This window comes from Saccoglossus kowalevskii, chromosome 10 (genome assembly GCF_978046115.1).
Source record: "Saccoglossus kowalevskii chromosome 10, keSacKowa6.1, whole genome shotgun sequence".
NCBI lineage: Eukaryota > Metazoa > Hemichordata > Enteropneusta > Harrimaniidae > Saccoglossus > Saccoglossus kowalevskii.
The window spans coordinates 33,574,076-33,597,721 of record NC_140650.1 but is presented as its reverse complement, the minus strand read 5'-3'; the positions used below and the strand labels follow the sequence as shown (position 1 = coordinate 33,597,721).

Below are 23,646 nucleotides of genomic sequence, written 5' to 3'. Positions count from 1 at the left end.
TTCAACCTGTGTTCCCTCTTTTATCAGCATAATGGTTACGTCCACATGTAGGTAAATGAATTGAACACAGCGTTTCTATCAGAGTTGCAAAATGATACAGCAGTGGTACACTTCTGAATTTTATGGGGGAAATATTTGGCAGATGTGACGTCTTAATATATATGCATTAATCTGAATGTGAATGTGTTCTGGTGAGTATGATTAATTATGTAGTATGTGTATGATTAATTTTCCCATCTCTGTGCACCATTCTCCTACTGTCTCCACAGCATATAGGACATGGGGACAGGCAAATATTCTCACTCAACTTAGTGTTGTTCTATTATGTAGGTAATTCTGCGAATTCACTGAATTAATGTTCATATAATAATAGGCATAATTTGTACTATTTTTGGGTGTATTTATGTCCGTGTCATATTATTACAGCTATGCTTCTGTTGATCACCTTTACAACATCGAACATTTTGTTTTAACACTAAATAGCATCTGATCCAGTGCTATTAGATTCTACTCTTGTGTTTCATTACTGTGCCCATTGGTTGCCGTGGCAACTGTTCACGTTTTCTAATAAGATCTTAAGTGATTGGGAAATGAAATTCCTAATAGTATATCAGGGTATAAGTGAAATGATGTGTTAGGATGGACACCATGAGAAAATATCTGTCGAGTTTATTGCGTAATAACAATTACATGTAAAGTGCGAAAGGTGTACAGCAATCGATTTTAATACAGGACATATCTCGTATGTTCGACAACGCTATGTGCACTCAATTACCGAATCCGTGACTGTCTATAGATTTCCAGCCTGGTGAATTTCATAGGACATGAGCAATATTTTCAACAACAGCAAATAATACCAGGGGATATTTTGAACTAAAAAATTGAAAGCCCTGTCTCTTAAAAAAACTACCTGAAATTCTAATGCAGCGCGGCCGTTTTCATTTTATTCTAGTAGTAGTATAGAGGATGTTGTACAATGATGTATATATTGGCTGATTGTGTTTGGTATGAAGGAAATGTGATCAGTGGGTCGCTATTATGTGCAACTGATCAAAGCTAATGCGCCGATTCACCAAATCTGATTAAACTCAGGAATAGCAGGCCGTCAGTGAACATCGCCTAAATGTAGCGACGACTTAAAGCGAACTGGGCCTCCTACATCGGATTTTAATCAGCCTGAGGCTTGCGTGCTTAAATACAAAAGTCGTATTCGTTATATGTATCGTTGTCCGGTTTTATAACGATTGCTCATGTTTTATTATGTGAATGTATAATTCCGGATTGTTAAAAAAGTAGATAATAATATCGATCCGTGGGGTGTCGTATTTAAATCACGTATATTTACCAGGTAACCATGGGGATAGATTTAGAAGCCAAGTCACGTACACGTCTGATTGTTCATGCTATAAGAGTGGGTTATCCAGACTTTATGTCGGTTGCAATTAAAACCATTGCTGGGATACACTAAGTGAACGTATTACGTGGTTCTTTGGTGCGACTGAGCAACAGACTGAGTGTTTTAATATCAGTTAAGAGTATGATAGTCATATTACACTTTAGAATTATTGATATATGATTAAAGTAAAGCGGAGCGTAAAATACATTCACGTGATCCGAGCAACCAGTGAGTTCATATGATAAGAATAAAGCTTGCTTACTGAGGCGAAGTATTAATATAATGAGGGTAGATTGTAATGAAAGTATGTGCATCGAAACATATCTCAAATCCTTGACACTAAATGTACGGAAACAATAATATGTGCATCGAAACATATCTCAAAACCCTGAAATTAAATGTACGAAAACAATTATAATATGTGCATCGAAACATATCTCAAAACCTTGACATTAAATGTACGAAAACAATAATATGTGCATCGAAACATATCTCAAAACCTTGACACTAAATGTACGGAAACAATTATATGTGCATCGAAACATATCTCAAAACCTTGACACTAAATGTACGGAAACAATAATATGTGCATCGAAACATATCTCAAAACCTTGACACTAAATGTACGGAAACAATAATATGTGCATCGAAACATATCTCAAAACCTTGACACTAAATGTACGGAAACAATAATATGTGCATCGAAACATATCTCAAAACCTTGACACTAAATGTACGGAAACAATAATATGTGCATCGAAACATATCTCAAAACCTTGACACTAAATGTACGGAAACAATAATATGTGCATCGAAACATATCTCAAAACCTTGGCACTAAATGTACGGAAACAATAATATGTGCATCGAAACATATCTCAAAACCTTGACACTAAATGTACGGAAACAATAATATGTGCATCGAAACATATCTCAAAACATTGACACTAAAGTACGGAAACAATTATATGTGCATCGAAACATATCTCAAAACCTTGACACTAAATGTACGGAAACAATAATATGTGCATCGAAACATATCTCAAAACTATGACACTAAATGTACGAAAACAATAATATGTGCATTGAAACATATCTCAAAACCTTGACACTAAATGTACGGAAACAATAATATGTGCATCGAAACATATCTCAAAACCTTGACACTAAATGTACGGAAACAATAATATGTGCATCGAAACATATCTCAAAACCTTGACACTAAATGCACGGAAACAATAATATGTGCATTGAAACATATCTCAAAACCTTGACACTAAATGTACGGAAACAATTATATGTGCATCGAAACATATCTCAAAACCTTGACACTAAATGTACGGAAACAATAATATGTGCATCGAAACATATTTCAAAACCTTGACACTAAATGTACGGAAACAATAATATGTGCATCGAAACATATCTCAAAACCTTGACACTAAATGAACGGAAACAATAATATGTGCATCGAAACATATCTCAAAACCTTGACACTAAATGTACGGAAACAATAATATGTGCATCGAAACATATCTCAAAACATTGACACTAAATGTACGGAAACAATAATATGTGCATCGAAACATATCTCAAAACCTTGACACTAAATGAACGGAAACAATAATATGTGCTTCGAAACATATCTCAAAACCTTGACACTTAATGTACGGAAACAATAATATGTGCATCGAAACATATCTCAAAACCTTGACACTAAATGTACGGAAACAATAATATGTGCATCAAAACATATCTCAAAACCTTGACACTAAATGTACGGAAACAATAATATGTGCATCGAAACATATCTCAAAACATTGACACTAAATGTACGGAAACAATAGTATGTGCATCGAAACATATCTCAAAACATTGACACTAAAGTACGGAAACAATAATATGTGCATCGAAACATATCTCAAAACCTTGACACTAAATGTACGGAAACAATAATATGTGCATCGAAACATATCTCAAAACCTTGACACTAAATGAACGGAAACAATAATATATGCATCGAAACATATCTCAGAACCTTGACACTAAATGTACGGAAACAATAATATGTGTATCGAAACATATCTCAAAACCTTGACACTAAATGTACGGAAACAATAATATGTGTATCGAAACATATCTCAAAACCTTGACACTAATTGTACGGAAACAATAATCTAAACTCGCATCGATATATCACACTGCATAAAGTGATGAATCTTTTTGTTTATATAGATTTGTGAATCTCTTCGTCAATTATTACAAATTATTTAAAATTGTCACAAGAACATCATACTACGTTTTCTAGGTAACTGTTTTTGTTTCGTGTCTATATTATTGTTCATAGTTGACTTCCACTTAAAAACAACACCACCGACCTGATGTTGGGAATGGCTGCCACACTCAACGAATATGTAGTATGATAGCGCCCAATGGGGGTAGAGCATTGTATTTTCCCATTAATTTTCCGATTTTGTTCTATTTTTGTTTCCATGATGAAGTTACTGTATTTTTTAGTATTTTTACACTATTTAGAATTTGTATCTGTAAGATTCAGGCGTGCAGACCTGTTATTGATCTCTTCAGATTTTTTTATCCAGGATTTTTTTTTTGCAATTCTGCCATGATCTCCCTCTGCGTTGAAAGCGATCTGTCAACTCGCCGTGAGTTGAGAACTTACCACCCCCTCCATCATATAATATCAACAGTTAATTCAGTAAGATGGCATCCAATACGTATTCATTGCTGAGACGAGCTTGTTTTAGTGTATCCTCTTTCTCTGTGCACGTCATCAAGGCAGTGACGTTCAGTGACGTGACTTTGGAAATATTCTTGCACCTCAACGCATTCTTTGTGCGCTGCCTCTTTAAGTATTGCTAGATCTAACTTGCCGACATTTCGACCCACAAATGTCCCGATTTCTTTTCACGGCTTCTGCTTTGTCAGTTCGAGAATTACATCAAAGTCAATTTATAAAGTACACAAAGATCACCTAAGCTTCGAAATTGCCATATATCGTTTATCGTTTCCATAGCAACACAATTAGAATGAGTCGCGTGAATGGGTATACTAAAAAAAGCCTGTCCTTAAAAGTTGATTGACTCTTATTGTTAGCAACGATTTACACATGCGTTTACTGAATTCGTGTCGTTTTGTTACCATCTCATTGCTAACACGTTCGTAGCATTACCGGTTCAACAAGGTTCGGCGTATCAAGTATTTGCTTTGATTTGTTTTCTAGTATATAGTCGATACTAATGAAATTCCTCACATCTAATAAAGAGTGTTTGACACTTCGTATGGAAAACTAATTTACGTATCACATTTATTGAACTAAAGAGGTCAACTGTTTGCCGTGACGTTTTTAAAACAAAAACATACATTGTTAGTTTTCCGGATACGAACCCTAAACTAATTGACAGCCGAATAGACGTAACAGTGATCATTACTTTAATCAAGATTTTTGTTTCTAACAACTGACGTAATATAAACAACATGATAGTTTTTTTATATTTGATCTTGCAATCATACAGGCCAGTGATTAGCGCCTATTTAAGTTAACTGTGAGACTGTACGCATCGGTGAGCGAGGAACACCTGTATATAGGCGATGTGGGAGTACATACGTTCTCAGTGTCCAGCACGGTGGTGAATGTAGCATTCAGTGTTATGGTTCACTTCGATCAATGAATGGATTTAAAAACTTAGTCATTGGTGGCTGTGGAAACACATACACAACGCTGTCGTAGATGGCCATTCTATAAGCCACTGGAAATATCTTATTACTGCGCCGTTGAGTAAGGAAAAAAAGTTAATCATTACACAAAGTAACTGTTGAGTTGTTCTCAATTGATTGCAGTGTTCGGTGTTCGACGTAGCATTGATGCGATTTGGTTGCCGTGGATTGATTAAGTGTCGAAGTTCATTGTGATCTCCAATTTTGACAAGTTTATGGATAAACACAGTCATATTTGTATAATAACTGTTGCCGCTGTGTTCATATAAGGCAATCAACAGGTGCGTATGTGTTATAGTTATACTATTTGGCTACTTAAACTGTTTTTATTTGTCTGGTGATGTGGCGATATTAGACTTAGCAAAGCATGTTTTGCATTTGTTGATGTTAACAACGCCATGCATTCGCGTCCGTAATTTCTCGAAAATTCCAACTCTGCTCGGGAAACCAAGTTTTCAACAACAACAATAACAACAAAACATTCATTCATTTATTACGTATATGTCACGAAAGTTTTGGAAATACGGGATTCTTTCGACATTGATTCCATTTTTTTCTCTCAGTTGGGACGAATTTGGAACTTTGACATTCATCCAAGCTGAACAAACAGTTGAAATAGGAACCCCCGAACCTTGCGATGGCTACAAAGGGGCGTCTTAACCACTATTAAGCATAGTACCAAGACGGTTTCGTTACTGGCCAGAGCGATCAATTGGGCTAGACTACTTTGGCAGTCAACATCTTTAGTTTTGACCGATTTTTTCCCATATATGCCGCAAACAGAAAAGGAAATAACCATAAATAAAACTAGACAACACGAAATAATCCCCGGCGTTGCGAGTTACGCTACCATGTATTTGGAATTAATAATTCAGATTATAACTAAAATAGTTGACCTTTTTATCTCAAAACAGTATAGTTAACATATAAAGTCGTTTCAATCGATATTTCACAAAACAATGTAAAATATAGCCACGAGTTCGTCACTATGTTATATAAATGTGTTTTAATATCGATCGTTTGAATCCACGTAACTCGTTGAACAATCCTGAATTTGATGTGACTGTCGTCATGGCGCTCTGTATATAGCCTCGGTGGACTACACATGCTACAGCATGTATGCTTCGTTGTGTTCTACCAAACACGCAGGTGTGCTTCTCGTTCAACCAGGGTTGCGTGGTTACATAACGAGAAATATATATTTGAACCTTTCTTCTGATCTTACCATTAGATTAAACGGCATCTGTTAATACGTTTGCCGGTGCATTTCTGCGGAGTTTATTACGAACGCTACACCAGGCACATACCATGTTCACCGCGCCACACATTTTTATATCTAATTGTGTATCTTTTCAGGTGATAACAGTAGGTGTGTAAACTTAATTGGTGGCGACAATCGTTGGCGTACCAGCACAGACTTTAAGTTGGGATTATTCAATTAAACGATTGAACATGTCAGATAGACGTTTATCAAGGAAGGGCAGTAGCCTCAGTATTCGAAGGGTGAGTATTTTAGTTTACATATACTTTGTGTTTGTTTAATAGTATAAGTCAGACTTACTACAGTGTGTCTACATCTGTCTTGCTACAGTGTGTCTATATCCCCCGTGGGTTATCTGCAGTTAGGGTACACTGATTACAGTTTCACTATTGCATGCACAATACTGTGACATTTTAATATCTAAGATTCGCACTTTTACCATTCAACATAGACTTGTTTACTCAAGGAATCTACTTATTATGCACGTCCATATCTCAACAATGAGTTCATACAGCAACACATATATACAGTTTATTTATACGGAAACACAAACTGATATGCGTATTTATATCAAACTGGGGTTGTTGCGAGTTTACATTTCCACTACTTCTACGAAAAAACAGAAAAATTGAGCTTTTCAAAATGGAAGTCCATAGAAGAACTTGAATGCTTGAAAGCATGGAATAATCCTTATTTTAATCAGGATTGTGAAATATACACAAACATTATAATACAAATGTAGTTATATTTTTAGGCACTGCTATCATTTCCCGGACATTCACGTGTGTATAGACTCAGAACTCTCTTATATTTACGGCGTGTAATAAATAACACCAAACTAGTGTTACTCGTTTCCATAACAACCGGCCTGAGAATACCTTCCGCATAATCAACACTTAATGTTTGATTTCTGTTTCCACGCCATCAACTTCAGACTTAATCACCTTCTGCCTGTCAGGATTGGTTTCACCTCACAGATCTTATATCAGAAATTGTAGCAAACTCTTTCCGGCACAGTTCCTATATGTGATACATTGATAAATCTAATAGGGCCATCCCATTTATTACAATACACTGCTTGACGTATATATCCAACAACACTGAGACTATGATATATTATAGCATTCTGATTGGGGGTTAACATAATGTAATGAATTCTCGCGTACATCGAGTTCCCATAATGCCACGTGAACCCACAGCGTCATATGCGTTTAATTTTATAAAATATATGGTAGTGAGGTTATTGGGTCATTTGGGGTCGGAATAAGGCGAATTTCTAAAACACGATTTATTATAACGTTCACAATTCATAACGCGTATACAGTATAATCTTCACCATAGCCTAAGCGGAGACAAATAAAAACGAATCCAACCAGTCACACATTATACATACTCGACCTTTGAAATGGTGGACACTATTATGAATGTCTCGGTTTTATTATTTTGGTTAATATTCACCATGATAATATAATTAAATTAAATAAAAAACAACACGTTTTTCTCCTTGAATTGAATGTTAATAATAGTATCTTGCTCTTGAATAACAAATATTTGAATTAATTTCACGGTATATTCTAAGTGGCTTTCAGTGTTTTCGTGATGTGTAAATGTAGCATTGATTTATACATAGTGAGATACGTGCATTGAATACATTATATATTTGTAATCTTTTGTCATCTTGCGTAATACAACGAACAGAATTGACAAAATACAGAAATCAATAAAATCTTATCGTCATAGTTTGATTCGAGTAGACACACTCTTATGTTTTCTCCAAATTCACTCCACCCGGGCAATCCCAGGGGCCTGACTCATGCGCAAACAACGAAATGAAGGATAACCAGAGTAGTATACAGCATACCCTAAAACAAAATACTAATTTCTGATTGATGTTACATTATTTCTTGATATCTCGCCCAGAATTATTCTATAACAATAGCGTATAGATTGTGTAATAGAGTGATCGTAAATATTCAAACCAACTCGCTTTTAGGGCAGTCTGCCGGTAAGTGGTCTTGTGCCACCACCGCCGTCGATGGCGAGGAGGATGTCACTTCAGCCAGTTCGTGGCCAGGAAGTAAGTGGTACAACGTAACCATGGTAACACATCTGCACTTGGCATATCATGTAATGATTAATGCACTTAATATAAATAGCATTATTACTGCATGCCCATTATAGAACCAGTTATTAAAAGTATCACGTAGACTGCCAAAGTCGGAACTTTTTCTTCCGCGGTCACAGGGGTTTCGCAATCACCTAAAACATTGATAATTCACTATTTTTTTTTCTCCTAAAACACAAAAAGAAGTTCCGAGTTGGCAGTAGGTCACACATCGCAGTTCACATTTTCATCTGCACTTCACGATTCATTTACACGTATATACTGCAAACATGAATATTGTTGAAGATCGCCCTCTTTCGTTCGACAGGGAAGTGCCGCCAGCACGTCAAGTTCTGGAAGCAGAAGAACAGCACATAAAGGGGAGGTAAGTAAGTGGTAGACCGCCCTTCCGGGGAATAAAGATACCGCATACACAATTCGTCACTTTAACAGTCACCATCATATCGCTCTTAGAAATAAGAAACATGGTCGTAAAATAAGTGTGATGCAGAAGCTACATCATGTTAGTTAATGATAACTTTTAACTTGAATGCATTTTGTCAACTTGTATCTAACAACGATATTAAAAAATACATATTTTATATGGCTTATGTAAATGACGCATACACTTTGAAAATTTATTGTACGGCGTGTACTATACCTATGCAGAGTCACATACTTCTTATTTGCCAAGCTAGTTTATGAGATGCGGCTCTACCGAATATCGATTATAGCAACCACGCAGTAACTTTCGAATCTGCAAATGAATACATATCATTTTTTGACGCTTCAAATCAAAATGTTCATGCCGCAGTAAAGTTGATAGAAGAATAATTTATTCAGCCTAGACGCCAAACTCTAGATGATTTCGAATGACATGGAAGAGCACATGAATTTACATGATATTTTCACGAACAACGATTCGAGCATCATAGACTCTCTGATTTGAGATGACGTTATGCGTAAACCTATATTTGAAATTGTTTCTCCAGAAAAAAAAAAGTATATATTTGTTTGTTTTAGTCAAGAGATTAATTGTTCCAAAGTTTATTGTTATTACATGTCACGGTGCACACGTCTTTTTCCATCTTCTCAAAGCCCCCCCCCCCCGAGTTTCTAACTTTCATCCCCTAACTGAATTCATCTAGGGTATTCCATAATAGAGTAGAATAGAATAATAACAAGACATAAATGCCTCAACAAGGATTCAACAACAAAATACATAAAATGGTTTGGAAAACCAAGCATAACTTCACGCGGATTGCCATTCTGTATGTTTATTTACTGCATTCTCTGCTTCTCTCCCCCGCAGCGTGGACAGAAGGTAAGATTTATCCGGCGGCTGGTGCACAATCTCCCCCAACAATTGACTGAGAAAATGTGCTGTAGTCGCTGCTCACGCATTGATCGGAAAGGTTCATTGGTCAGTCGGTTATTTTCGCTTCACAATCCGTGCGTTTTAAATTCTCGAGTAGCATTTCGGTGCGACAATCAAAAAGTTGTTATTACAATATCTGTTTCGTATCATTGTTTCCACATTGCTGACTTCTCACGCGATTTGATTAACGCATGCGCAGTTCGCGTTAGCAACAAATAGTCTATTCCAAGATGGCGACCTCCAGGCCCGGAACGAAAAAAAGCAGAACAAGCCAACCTGTTATCCAAAGAAGGGGATTTGGAGCTGAGGCTTACAGAGAAATTGAATGGAAACTCTTAAATGTAATGCTACATGTTTTGTCTGCTCTTACTAGCTAAAACTCAACTCGGCATGCGCGTATATCACGCGCTTAGCAATGGTTCTGAAATTCGAAAACTCGAATGTTGTCAATCGAATTACAAAACGCACTGGGAGAGAACCTACTAGTATGACATCTTCATAGCGTTCACGTTCAACTAATATTCAGTTGACAATTTTATTTAATTTTAATATTTTATCCAATGACAATGGTGAGTTTTTGCGTACGTCAAAAATAGACTCGTGTTTATACGAGATGTGTAGTACTTTGCTGTTCTTTATCGTCTGATCTTACCCCCCCATTATTGAAAGAATCTCAAATTTAATATTGCGACTCGTCCATCATACATGTCATCAAGTAATAATAGGACAATTTATCAATATCATTAATATAATTAGGACGACGAAGCAAAGGCTCAAGAAAGAGAAGGTTCATTAGCATGGAAGGTTCTGTCAAATACACAGACACAGATGTTACAAGAACTTACGGTTGAGGATTTGGAAAAGTAAGTTCATATCGGTTAACAAATATTTGTAAGGAAAGTAAACCGTCATTGTATTTTATTTGACCTCAGGCCAAACAAAATACAAATTACACGCTAGACTTGAAATATGGATATTTTTTATTTATTTATTTATTTGTTTTATTTATTTTTTCAATAACACTCACACATCCCCCTCAGGAATGAAAAAGGTTACAACAACTGGAGGAAAATGAAGAATAAGTAATAAAACCATAAAAAAGGGACACAAAGACAATCAAATTTTGATAAATTTTGCTACATTGATGAAAACAAGCAACTTTTGTGCCTTTGGTGATTTACTATTAAAATTGTGCATTGGCAATGCTGAGTATATCTTTCCTGAGATCCTGGTATTTAATGCATTTGATAAAAAAATTTGAAGAGACATCCTCTTAAATCTGTGTTTTCTAGTTTTTTAAGATAGGCTTCCAAACATCCATTCAAGAAAGCAAAACATGCCGTAAACACACTACAATATAATACAGTTTGGATACACACAATACATAGACAACGAGAAAATATTATTCATGACTAATCCTGACATCCATTTAATGGTAGTCATTATGAAGTTTAAATTCAATTATCTATTAACATATCGCCTGCTGAAGACTTCATGGATAGCCAAAATGACTGGTATATAATGTCATCAGTGAGTGATGTGTTAACAGGGTCCAAAATTGTAACAATATCCGATTTATCAGTAAAGTTTTCATGTCATTGTAGGTGCAATGCAACATGTATAATGTGTGTAGAGCTAGTTAACACTGAAAAAAATACTATCAGTAAATCCAAGTAAACATGTACTGCATGCATGGCTCAAACCTGCGCACAAGTACCTACTTGTCAATTTGGCTTACATATTGTGCTGAAACAAGTAGTATTAATAGTTAAATCAATTTCATATTCTGTTCTCCATTCATATAATATAATTAATTCATATTTGAATTTTATTTTTAGGAAATTAGCCGAAATTTTTAAACTAACTTCTAATCATATCAACTTGAATGAAGGCGTACTGTTAGATTATTATGTGACTGGTTTCTGGTGGGCAAAAGACCAGAGCTTTTCAACACAACAAATATCTGGATTTATTACCGTTTTACACACACTACTGGAAAATATTAAAGGTATGTCATTCATAACTGTATAAATATTACCAGTATATAGAAATTTACAACTTCATTAAATTTGCAACTTAATTACCGTAATATTTGATCATGGCAGAATGCCTGTCAGGTGACAATTATTTTTTTTGTCATTGGATATGCCACAATCTGCAATGCAGAGATTTGAAACTTGGTACATAGACATTAGACACACCTGTACATGTTGAGACATAGTGCACTGAACATATAAATGTTGTGACCATTCTTCTGTTAGATACTGTAAAATGACTAATTTTCACTGGGTTTAAATTTCACTGATTTACCATTTCAGGCATATTCAGTGGATTTTAAATTCACGGTTTTGTCATTTAGATAATGTGTTCTATGCTAAATTTTACATATTCACTGCGTTTTGATTTAGCGCATTTTTCCATTCAGCGAAATAAGCTAAATTAAAACCCAGTGAATAATTACCCCCTTTACAGTAAGTATAAGAAGAAAGAGGGTTGGCGTATTATCATTATTGCTCACTGTGCCTTGCAATAGTAGTTTTGCAAAGAATCTTACATGCTTGACTTGTATGTTATCCAACTGTGATTTGACAGATCTGTTATGCGCCTGATTGATGACCATGTGTTTTTATTTCACAGAGAGTAAGATGACCTTAGTGGACAATTTAAAAGAATTCAAGAAAATGTTACCTGGCATTGGGAATGAAAACAGTGATATCTCTGGAGGACTTGATTTCTTTGACATTAATCAAGCAAAAACAATAACAGATTACTTAAAACAAACGTAAGTTAATAAACTCAGAATAAATGAAAATCAAAAGTTGATACTCATAGTTACATAGTTAACTAACATTCATATATGTATTCAATGATGCTAGACACACATACTATATATTACTCACATATTTGATTTGCTTTTTTATCTAGAATATTTCAGCATTATAAGATGTATGAATTTCTATGTCATGATCAACGTGAAGAACAGATTGTTTGCCGAGATGTAAGTACAACTTTGCATGTTTCAATATATATACCGTAATAATAACCAAGTTCTCATTATATTTATCATGACTGTTCTTCATTGCTGGTACAAGAAATAATGTTAGAAATATTTAACTGGCAAGTTGTTTCTTTTCCATCATTTTGATTCACATTTACCATTTTATTTTTATCATTTACTAAAGATTTATTTTCATTCTGTTTCTATACAGCACATTTTAATGATTGTAGACTACCTCTTGTCTTTTTTTTTTAAGAAAAAGATATGTATAGATTGTGTTGTAAGAGATCAGTGATTGTTTCTTTTAAAATTGCAAATTATAAAGTAATACAAATTTGTCATGAAAAGTAAAACTGTTATCAGTGAACTAGTTAGGTAAATGAAAATTGGAATTGCATTTACTGGTACTGTAAATACTTTTGTATACAGCAATATACACTTGTTGTTTACAGGATAGGCTGCAGTCTATTCACTATAGTCTTATTCACCATAATCATTTTCCCCCATTATAAACGATCTGTACATGGAACCATTTTGATTTGACACATTTCCTGCTGAAAACTTCTTTGGATAGCCAAAATGACAGCGTCAACAGGTGATAGCTATGCTAACAACTATACATTAATTTTTCATTTTGATTAAAAAAAATAGAAAGAAATTTCACATCATTACCTGATGTTCATTATGAGCACTATTTGGTTTTTCAAATTTACTTTCTTTTTAATTTATATACTTGCTCTTACCAATGGTATGAATATATTGTATAGGGATCGGTAAGTACAACATGTGACATTAATATATATGCCTGTTGTTTTTCTTATATAATGGTGTCTTTATATGAAAAGGGGTTTGGGTAACCTGTTTTTGTGGCTTTTATATGAAGGACATAATGCCCTATATATTTACTAACTATATCACAATATATGTTATGGTGTGTATTGAAATAAATCAAACAGTATTTCATCTCTGTAAGCAACACTCATATATGCTCTGATTTATTGTTTTTTGGCCACACAAATTAATTTCTGCTTGAGATTTGTTGTCCCTATCACATGAAATTATTATGTTTTATTTACTAACCTGGTTGTATTTTGGTGTTAAAGTATTTATACCAGGATACAAAATTGGTACCCTATTCAGCAATGCTGACTACACCCAAAAAAATCACTGTTATGTAACCTATAATCAGTATTCTGTCAATTTGAATGGCACATCCCGGACGCCTTACACTGATGAATACATTGTATACTAACGGATAGTGAATTGTATAATTGAAATAAATTTTAAAAAATGCATGACATTGAAATATATCATGAAAATTATGTTGAGTAAAGCAAAGATTGTACATATATTTGAAAACACTTTATACTGCTGTTAAATGAGTGCAATTGAGGTGTTTCTCCTACATATTCCCAATAAATTCTGGAACTCCCAGACAAAATATTGGTACTTGAACTAATTCAATCACAAAAAAAAAAAGGAATTTACAGAGTTAATAACAGAAACTTTTTGTGTGTAGTGTTTTCAAATATCTGTTCTCCATTCATATGATCTAATTAATTGTAACATTAAGAGAAAGTTGACCTGTAATTTTGGTTAAATTGTGTGCTTACATTATAGAATAAAGCAGCTTGAATGACATCAGGAATTTAGGGTTTTACGTGTTCTAATGCATGAGTATTCATTCTAAATTGTTCACTGGTTTTTCTTTATAATAACTTGCACATGATTGTGTTCATTCACATTTACTGATTCTTAAATACATTTGATAAGTTTTTCTACATGGTGAACTGGATTCATGTGGATTCATTTTAATTTAGACCCAAATAATGCAGTGTTTATGCACATCGTGTATATTCCAGGAAGTAGTCAAATTACTGTGAGGAGGTGATGTTTTGCATGTATGATCTTCAAAAAAACAGTAGTGTGTGGTATATTCTTGAACAATATTCCAGCTGGGCCTTCACTAAGAGTATAAATAATAATACAATACAATTTTAGATTTGGCCATGATGGCTAATATTATTTTTCTTAGCTATTTACCTACTTGTATTGCCAAATGGGAAAATGATAATCTTATGAAAAGTCACATTCATTTTCTAATTCTTATACAAAATTGAAATATGCTGCTGTAACTTTATATTATGTTATTATTATATTATGATGAGTCAGCAAAACTTAATTATGTAATTTCTTCAAAATACTCGCTGGTCACTAGCTCACTGTACCTATTACATGTACCATATATGCTAAGTCAGTAAGCAGTATAAACAGAAATGTAGAACCAAAGAAGACTATGCATTTGTAAATATGTACCGGTATTGTCTTTTCAAGTATATTGAATGAAAAACCAGTAGGCTATTACCCTGTGAGATTGTTCTTATAAATCAGAAGGAATGGTAGTATCCAATTACGTCTACCTGGTAATATTCCTCTTAATCTGACACATGGTGAACTAAAATTGGTTGTATAATTTTTTGAGAAGGGTGCTTGACTACGTGCTCAACCCCTAGAAAACATTTTTTTTTTGGAGCTGAGTACCTTGAGTGTTAAGTTGGATGAGTACAGTAGTTATGATAACATCTTGATGTACTACTTTATGTAAGTGTACTTACATTAGTATAGCTATAACTGATGTACTGCTAATGTTGACATTTGTAGAAATGTATACTTATATTAGTATAGCTATAACTGACTGTTTTATTCCCTATAGCTGCTGATAGAAGTATTACCCAAAGCAGATCTTCCTTATCCACCACCACTTGATGAAGGTATTGATCAGAACATATACGATGATTACATAGCAACACCAAGGGAAACCCCAACATCTCAGGATGATTCTGGCGATGGAATAGATGGACAGGAGGATGCAGGTAAAGTTACCTTTGTTGATTCAAGCTATTTTATACTTCTAATTAACCCAAAGTTTAAAAGTATATCAAGGAAGTTTTTTTAATGTTTAATTTACCAGGTACCTAATTTAAGATTTTGTCCATTAAAGTTTTGCCTTTTTATTTGAAAATACCATTGACTATTGCTCGGAGAATAAGAAATCTTTATTACTGTATTACATATTTTTGAAATATCACTCATTTGAAAAAAGTTTTCAAATATGAAACAACTGTTTCATAAGGGTGTCTATTCAGTTTTCTAACATTCACCTGAAATGCCGGTTATAACAGAGAATAAACTGTTAAAGACCGATGGAATTGGCTATCCAGTCAGTAAAAAACAATTCCAAAGCACTATTAAGTCTTGATACTTTGCCAAATGAAAGGTTCCATCAAGTAAAGGGAAAAAAGTTACTATTGAAACAAGGACATGCAGTGATCTCCCAATAAAGTTTTCTCTGGTGGCCATTTTTAACTGAAGATTACCAGTAATAAAAATATGTACAACTAAGCTAATTCAAAGTTATATTTGTTTTTTAGCTAATCACAGGAAATAACTTGGCAAAATGTCAAGAATGTCCTGTCAAAAGAGTGTTCAACTCTTCCATCCTTAGTGAGCCAAGCTGTATATTGCAAACCATTTAATTTAAAACTACTAGGAATTTTTTTGATTTGTGGATTTTATGACGTTCGAAAAGAAAAAAAAATCCTAAGAACACCCTAGAAATCATTGGAAATTTTCATTTCTACAAAATTAAAAAGTTTTACAGTATCATGAATTATTATTATTAATTGTGTGTGATCAGGTCACATTATATTCGCTGTATCATGATTTAATTACAATATTCTGTTCATAGCGCCCTCACTGACTCAATCTCCAGTGGAAGCCCAAACTGAAAAAGTGGAAAGTGAAGAAGGTCTGTTTTGAAATGCATGACGAGTGATATACCAACATATAGTGTGTTAAACTGCTTTCCATTTCTATGGTCATCACTGACTGCTTGCATTTTCCTATGTTTCAACCAAAATAAAAAGTGCTGCTTTTCAGCTCATAAACTAGCATGATTATATTATAAAAACTTTCATTTCCATGTAATTTTCATATTTGAATTACTATATATATATTAAATTCAATAAAAATTCAAACCATTATAATCTTAAATGCATCTTAAAATGAAAATGTCAAAATTCACATTATTTGCATCAATAACTACATTACTTCGGTTAACCCTTTGAATGCCAAATTTATTTTTCTCAACCATATTTTTACAAATTTTGATCAATACTCATGGAGAATGATGATGTCCACAAAATTTGTAACAAGGCGTTCAAAGAGATAACTTGTCTGCTCCTACAAGCTACTCCAGATTGCACATTCTTGACTACATCATTGGATCAGTTACATTCTTAATAGCCGGGTTTGGATCGTAAATGTTATGAATTGTATCTTATAGATGCTGCAAATGAGACTGAGGATCTTTTAAGTGGTGTGACAGCTGATGATATCAAAAGAATTATGGATGAAGTCGCCCAAGATATGTTTGGAGGTTTACAGGTTTGTCAATTTTAATTCATTTGCAAATAATAATAATCTTTATTAAAACTGGAACCCTATCTTGGTGGAGAATACAATAATATTTTATCATGGTCATTGGTATTCATTGTTTTAGGTTCTAAACTAAAAAACCATTGTATATATTGACAGTAAGATTTTAGTCCTTGTGGCTGTGTCTGACCCTATATCTTAGACATGCCTGGACAGATTACATTCAAACTTCACGCATACATCATACATAATATTATACATATGCACGTCAATTTGTTTCACGATCTTATTCAAGATGGCATAATGGCGGCCATTTTTGTACTGAAATCGAGCGATCCGGAACTGGATCTCTGCTGTTTACAGATGGATTTTGTTCAAACTTAGAACATACATTTGATATTATGGAAACTAATTTATTATGCAAATTAGATGTATTGCTATGCAAATTAGCTGTGGTGCTTGACATGGATTCTGGGGAGAACACTGAATAGATATGCAGATGTTTTGGTTTGAACATCCGATTCAAAATAACCGAATGTCTGCTAAAAAATCATCAAAAATCAAGCATTTCTGGAACTGGATCTAGGTCATTTATGGATGGATTACATTCAAACTTGGTACATACATTGGACATTATTGGTTCTTGATGCACATCAATTTGTTTTTTCAGATTAGATTAAAAATGGCTGACCGGCGGCCATTTTATTTTAATGAATGGGATTCTAGAGCCATATCTCTGACATGCTCTGACATGGATATTTTTAGTCCCCGTTCGGACGCAGTCCGAAAACGGGAACTTATGTTTTGCCCTGTGTGCGTCCGTCCGTGCGTCCGTGATCACCTGTATCTCGAACATGCATGGACCGATTAAGTTCAAACTTCACTCATACATCACACCTTATATGGGACATATGCACATGCATTTTTTTCATGATCCGATTAACGATAGCCGAATAGCGGCCATTTTAAGGACGAAAATGCATCAAAATCGCACATTTTCACCATTCCGGACCCGGATCTCAGTTATGCATGGACGGATTTTGTTCAAATTTGGTACATACATTAAACATAATAGGACCTTGATGCACGTCATTTTTTTTTTTGGATCGGGTTCGAAATGGCCGACTGGCGGCCATTTTGTTTTAAAGAATTCAGTTCTGGATCCGTATCTGAGACATGCTTGGATTGATCGAGTTCAAACTTCACACACACAAGGTACATCATGTCACAAATATGTATGTGCATTTGTTTCATGATCTCATTAACGATAGCCAAATGGCGGCCGCTTTAAGGCCGAAAATGCATTGAAATCGCACATTTTCACCATTCCGGACCCGGATCTCAGTTATGCATGGACGGATTTCATTCAAATTTGGTACATACATTAAACATAATAGGACCTTGATGCACGTCATTTTTTTTTTTCGGATCAAGTTCGAAATAGCCGACTGGCGGCCATTTTGTTTTAAAGAATTCAGTTCTGGATCCGTATCCGAGACATGTCTGGATTGATCAAGTTCAAACTTCACACACACAAGGTACATCATGTCACAAATATGTATGTGCATTTGTTTCATGATCTCATTAACGATAGCCGAATAGCGGCCATTTTAAGGCCGAAAATGCATCAAAATCGCACATTTTCACCATTCCGGACCCGGATCTCAGTTATGCATGGACGGATTTTGTTCAAATTTGGTACATACATTAAACATAATAGGACCTTGATGCACGTCATTTTTTTTTTGGGATCGGGTTCGAAATGGCCGACTGGTGGCCATTTTGTTTTAAAGAATTCAGTTCTGGATCCGTATCTGAGACATGCTTGGATTGATCGAGTTCAAACCACACACACACAAGTTACATCATGTCACAAATATGTATGTGCATTTGTTTCATGATCTCATTAACGATAGCCAAATGGCGGCCGCTTTAAGGCCGAAAATGCATTGAAATCGCACATTTTCACCATTCCGGACCCGGATCTCAGTTATGCATGGACGGATTTCATTCAAATTTGGTACATACATTAAACATAATAGGACCTTGATGCACGTCATTTTTTTTTCGGATCAAGTTCGAAATAGCCGACTGACGGCCATTTTGTTTTAAAGAATTCAGTTCTGGATCCGTATCCGAGACATGTCTGGATTGATCAAGTTCAAACTTCACACACACAAGGTACATCATGTCACAAATATGTATGTGCATTTGTTTCATGATCTCATTAACGATAGCCAAATGGGGGCCGCTTTAAGGCCGAAAATGCATTGAAATCGCACATTTTCACCATTCCGAACCCGTATCTCAGTTATGCATGGATGGATTTTGTTCAAATTTGGTACATACATTAAACATAATAGGACCTTGATGCACGTCTTTTTTTTTTCGGATCAAGTTCGAAATGGCCGACTGGCGGCCATTTTGTTAAAGAATTCAGTTCTGGATCCGTATCCAAGACATGTCTGGATTGATCAAGTTCAAACTTCACACACACATGGTACATCATGTCACAAATAGATATGTGCATTTGTTTCATGATCTGCTTAACAATAGCGGAATGATGGCCATTTTAAGGCCGAAAATGCATCAAAATCACATATTTTCACAATTCCAGAACCGGATCTCAGTCATGCATGGATGGATTTTGTTCAGATTTAGCACAATGTGTTGTACATATGCAGGTGCATTTCGGTCATGATCTGCTTTGAATGTATATGTCACTCAAATATGAACGGAACGGGGACGTGTCATTGACAATGACTTGTATATATTCATTATACATCATGTAATAGATATACAGATGTATTCAAAGTGGCCGACTGGTGGCCATTTTGTTTTAATTATCGCTGTTCCAATATCTCTCAATATGGACAAGTACTCGTTTAATGAGCAGATACAAGATGACTGAATATCAACCATTTTAAATTTTAAAAATCATCATATTCAAGCATCAGCTTCTGGATCCATATCTCTGTCATGTTTATGTTCCAACTATATACAAAACTATATATCTTAAATTTAATAACTAACGGGGACTGTGCTATGCATGGCTTGTCAGTTTATGGCTCTGTAATCAGAGTCAAGTATATATATAGAGCCACCCCTTTGTGCATTTGAACCTTTAACACAGACTGTAGCATTGGGTTAAGATACCATATTGATAGTGGTCCAAATTTCAACATGTCTCGACTAAATATGTCTGATCACACTTGCCTAAGATTACACACTGATATGACATGACAGTAACTTGAACTTTCTTTCCCAGACCCCATTAGGTTAAAATATTCCTTTAAACTCTTCATCAACTTTATTTTGGTGTCTACTATTTGCATGGTAATAATATATGACTAAGTAGGTTGTCTTTGCAAACTTTGTTATACTGCTTCATGTGGCATTCAGAAAACTGGGGCACATTCAGGTTCACGTTTGTTGTTAGAAAACTATGGTAGATTGAGTTTGTTTGCTCGTCAATAATGCAAGATGCACGGAACCTTGAGGTTACATTGGCTTGCCCATAGTGAAGTGAAGAAAAAGTCAGAATAGTGTCAAAATGCATGCTGTCGTTTTGCACTTTTCTGGTTGATGCAATAGCCAAGTACAATGCAACTTATATATCTGTATACATAGATGACTTGTATAGTTTTTCTACCAAAAATGGTACTTTTGATCATTTTTTACACATTAAAGGGGCACCTTCCAGTTAAGATTAATTTTACAACAAATTTACTTTCTGGATTAAAATAACAATGGATAACAAAAGATAGATTAACATTGTAAACAACATAAACAATAGTGTCCCATGATTCTTTGGTGCAATCCAAGGGATTGAGCGGTTCCCCTTTAACAATGCTGTTCTCATTACAGTGGCCTTCATTAAGTAGGTCATGTGAGCATGTAAGAGAACTTCGTCACTTTTGGAATTCAGTACGATAGAAGAAGATAAATTGTGTTTCAAATAATGTCTAAATTTATCTTGCTAACCAATTCGTTGGACAGGCAACTTAAATTTTATTCTGCAAAGAATACCACATTTGGTGTATCCAGTAGTACCTGCACTTACGTAAAAAAAAAAAAAGTCATTTCAATATTCCAGTGTACAATGCAAATTTTTGGTTTGTGTGTGCTTCTGTTGAAAATGCACTTCTAATAAAGCAAATACAGAAATGTTAATATTCCTCATACAGATATTTTATGAGGTATGATGACCTGATTTATTAGGTGTTCAAGGGTAGTTAACCTCACACAGTAATGCTATCATTTGCACTTTACAGCCAATTGTTTGCAGATTTGTTTGCAACCTTTGAATGACTTTGCAATTGTCATTCTCTTTATGTCAATTTAACCTGACACAGTTTTCCAGATGCATTGATTTGAGTCTTTAATTATTTGGTATGCAGCATGATTATTATTCTTTCTGTCATTTAATTATAAAAAAACATTTTCTGTGTTGTAGTCAAATCTTTATTAGAAGAGGGGATGTAGCATATGAGAAATGGTGAATTTTTGGTTCTCACCTTTATTGCTGATGCACCTGTTCCTGTTCCTTTTTAGTCAGTGTTTGCAGACTTATGGATTGATCTCTGTGTGTGTGCGCGCGTCAAGATGGCCAAATGGCAGCCATTTTTATGCTGAAAAACGATGAAAATAAAGCATTTCTGGCATTCCGGAGCCGGATCTCGGCTGTTTACATATGGATTTTGTGCAAACTTGGTACATACATTGGTCATTATGGGACCTTGATGCACATCATTTTATTTTTCAGACTGTGCCATGAATGGCATCTGTTAGTTTTGTTACCCTTATTTTGTTCTTGTTGCATAACTGCTGTTCTCTACGGAGTGTTGTGTCTAATAAATATAATGATATACAAATGTAGTGTTCATATATATGCGATGAAGATGTACAATATGGTACACCATGGTCATATGTTTTGTGAATGAACTTTTAGGAATTCTTTTTAAATAAATTTTTTTCTGTGATTTGTTGTTACAGGCTGAAGTTGGAAAAAAACTTAAAGACAGAGAAGCAGAAATCATTGCCAGAATCAACAAAATTCACAGAATAGCTGATGCATAATTACATTTTTTTATTTAGAAAATGACTCAATCATGGCATTGAATTTCCATTGCAAAGATATTTCTTGTGTACATATTCATACAAACACAATATTTTTTGTTCTCTGAGGGAAAACAACACAGTAAAGATTTTATATTCAGATTTCATAATAATATCTGTTTCCATATTTATTGTGATACAAGTTGTGTAGAATGAGTTTTTTTTATGTATATTTATACCAAAAATATGTTGTTTAATATTCTTGGTACTTTGTGATTATATGTATGGACAGCAGTAGAGAAGGTTATATATTCACTGCATTTTATTCTCACTGACTTACCTCATATTATTCATGTATACAAAATATATGCACAAAATGTTTAGACAACCTTTCTCGTCTGGTTCACTTTTAATTCAGAAAAACTGTAATATACTACAATTCAAAATCTGTATATATGGCATGAATTCACTTGTACTATTTCTCCATACCTTGTAAATATCAGGATTTCAAATATTTTTGTTTATAAATGTGTTTTAGACATTAAAGATGATATTTCTACAAATCTTGTGTTTTTTCACCTAATTAAATTGTACAGCCACGATAAAGTTTATACACACTCCATGCCAGTGCACTTCTATGAAGTGTGGTTTAGACATTAAAGATATTTCTACAAATCTTGTGTTTTTTCACCTAATGAAATTGTACAGCCACGATAAAGTTTATACACACTCCATGCCAGTGCACTTCTATGAAGTGTGGTTTCGACATTAAAGATGATATTTCTACAAATATTGTGTTTTCTCACCTAATTACATTGCACTGCCCTGATGAAGTTTATACACACCCCATGCCAGCTACTTTGAATAGTGACTTGGGACAATGATTACCAAACAGTGTCTAGTATGTATTATATTATGCTCTAAATAGATGGAAATTATAGATGTTATTTACACCGTCCAGATTGTGCTATTGACATTTGCTTGAATGTGCAAATTCATTGGAGAGCTGAGCATCACCCTGGGTAGGGAGGTGCCCCTGAGTGCTTAATAGTGTGACCATTTTTATACCTGGATAGTGGCAAAATCTATACCCATATTTATACCAAAGTACCATTTCTGTCATCACTGTTTATTCCAAATAAATCAGTTACCGTATTTGCTCTATTAGAAGAGCATCTCCAATAGAAGCGCCTGTAAGCCAACAGGTTTCACTGAGGAATGTGCGCCCTCTTCTATTCCGTGTTAAATCTCCGTTTAAATGTTGATTGCCTTGTTTAAT

At 34.5% G+C, this 23,646-nt stretch overlaps 1 protein-coding gene across 3 annotated transcripts; it reads left to right on the top strand.

Moving 5' to 3' along the window:
* The first annotated feature begins 89 nt into the window (after positions 1-89).
* LOC100378886 (ciliary-associated calcium-binding coiled-coil protein 1-like) lies at positions 90-23,157 on the top strand. Of its 3 annotated transcripts, XM_078013531.2 has the most exons (14): positions 90-191; positions 5,255-5,412; positions 6,488-6,634; positions 8,386-8,469; positions 8,825-8,885; positions 10,074-10,078; positions 10,631-10,737; positions 11,713-11,882; positions 12,512-12,656; positions 12,800-12,872; positions 15,586-15,745; positions 16,621-16,680; positions 17,218-17,318; positions 22,305-23,157. In XM_078013531.2, exons 3-14 carry the CDS (start codon positions 6,584-6,586, stop codon positions 22,386-22,388), a joined length of 1,101 nt encoding a protein of 366 aa, XP_077869657.1. In that variant the 5' UTR covers positions 90-191; positions 5,255-5,412; positions 6,488-6,583; the 3' UTR covers positions 22,389-23,157. The 3 variants fall into 3 exon arrangements, with proteins under 3 accessions (XP_077869657.1, XP_085360656.1, XP_085360657.1); XM_085504530.1 differs by lacking the exons at positions 90-191; positions 5,255-5,412; positions 6,488-6,634; ... (1 more) ...; positions 8,825-8,885; positions 10,074-10,078 and adding an exon at positions 10,089-10,215; XM_085504531.1 differs by lacking the exons at positions 90-191; positions 5,255-5,412; positions 6,488-6,634; ... (2 more) ...; positions 10,074-10,078; positions 16,621-16,680 and adding an exon at positions 10,089-10,215.
* Positions 23,158-23,646: the final 489 nt, after the last annotated feature.

What these genes read in the sequence shown, in the direction of transcription:
- LOC100378886 (XM_078013531.2), top strand. Translation starts at nt 6,584, where the DNA reads ATGTCAGATAGACGTTTATCAAGGAAGGGCAGTAGCCTCAGTATTCGA. An exon ending in ACTACTGGAAAATATTAAAG is followed by an intron (nt 11,883 to 12,511) that starts GTATGTCATTCA and finishes TTTATTTCACAG; the next exon opens with AGAGTAAGATGACCTTAGTG. An exon ending in AAAAGTGGAAAGTGAAGAAG is followed by an intron (nt 16,681 to 17,217) that starts GTCTGTTTTGAA and finishes TGTATCTTATAG; the next exon opens with ATGCTGCAAATGAGACTGAG.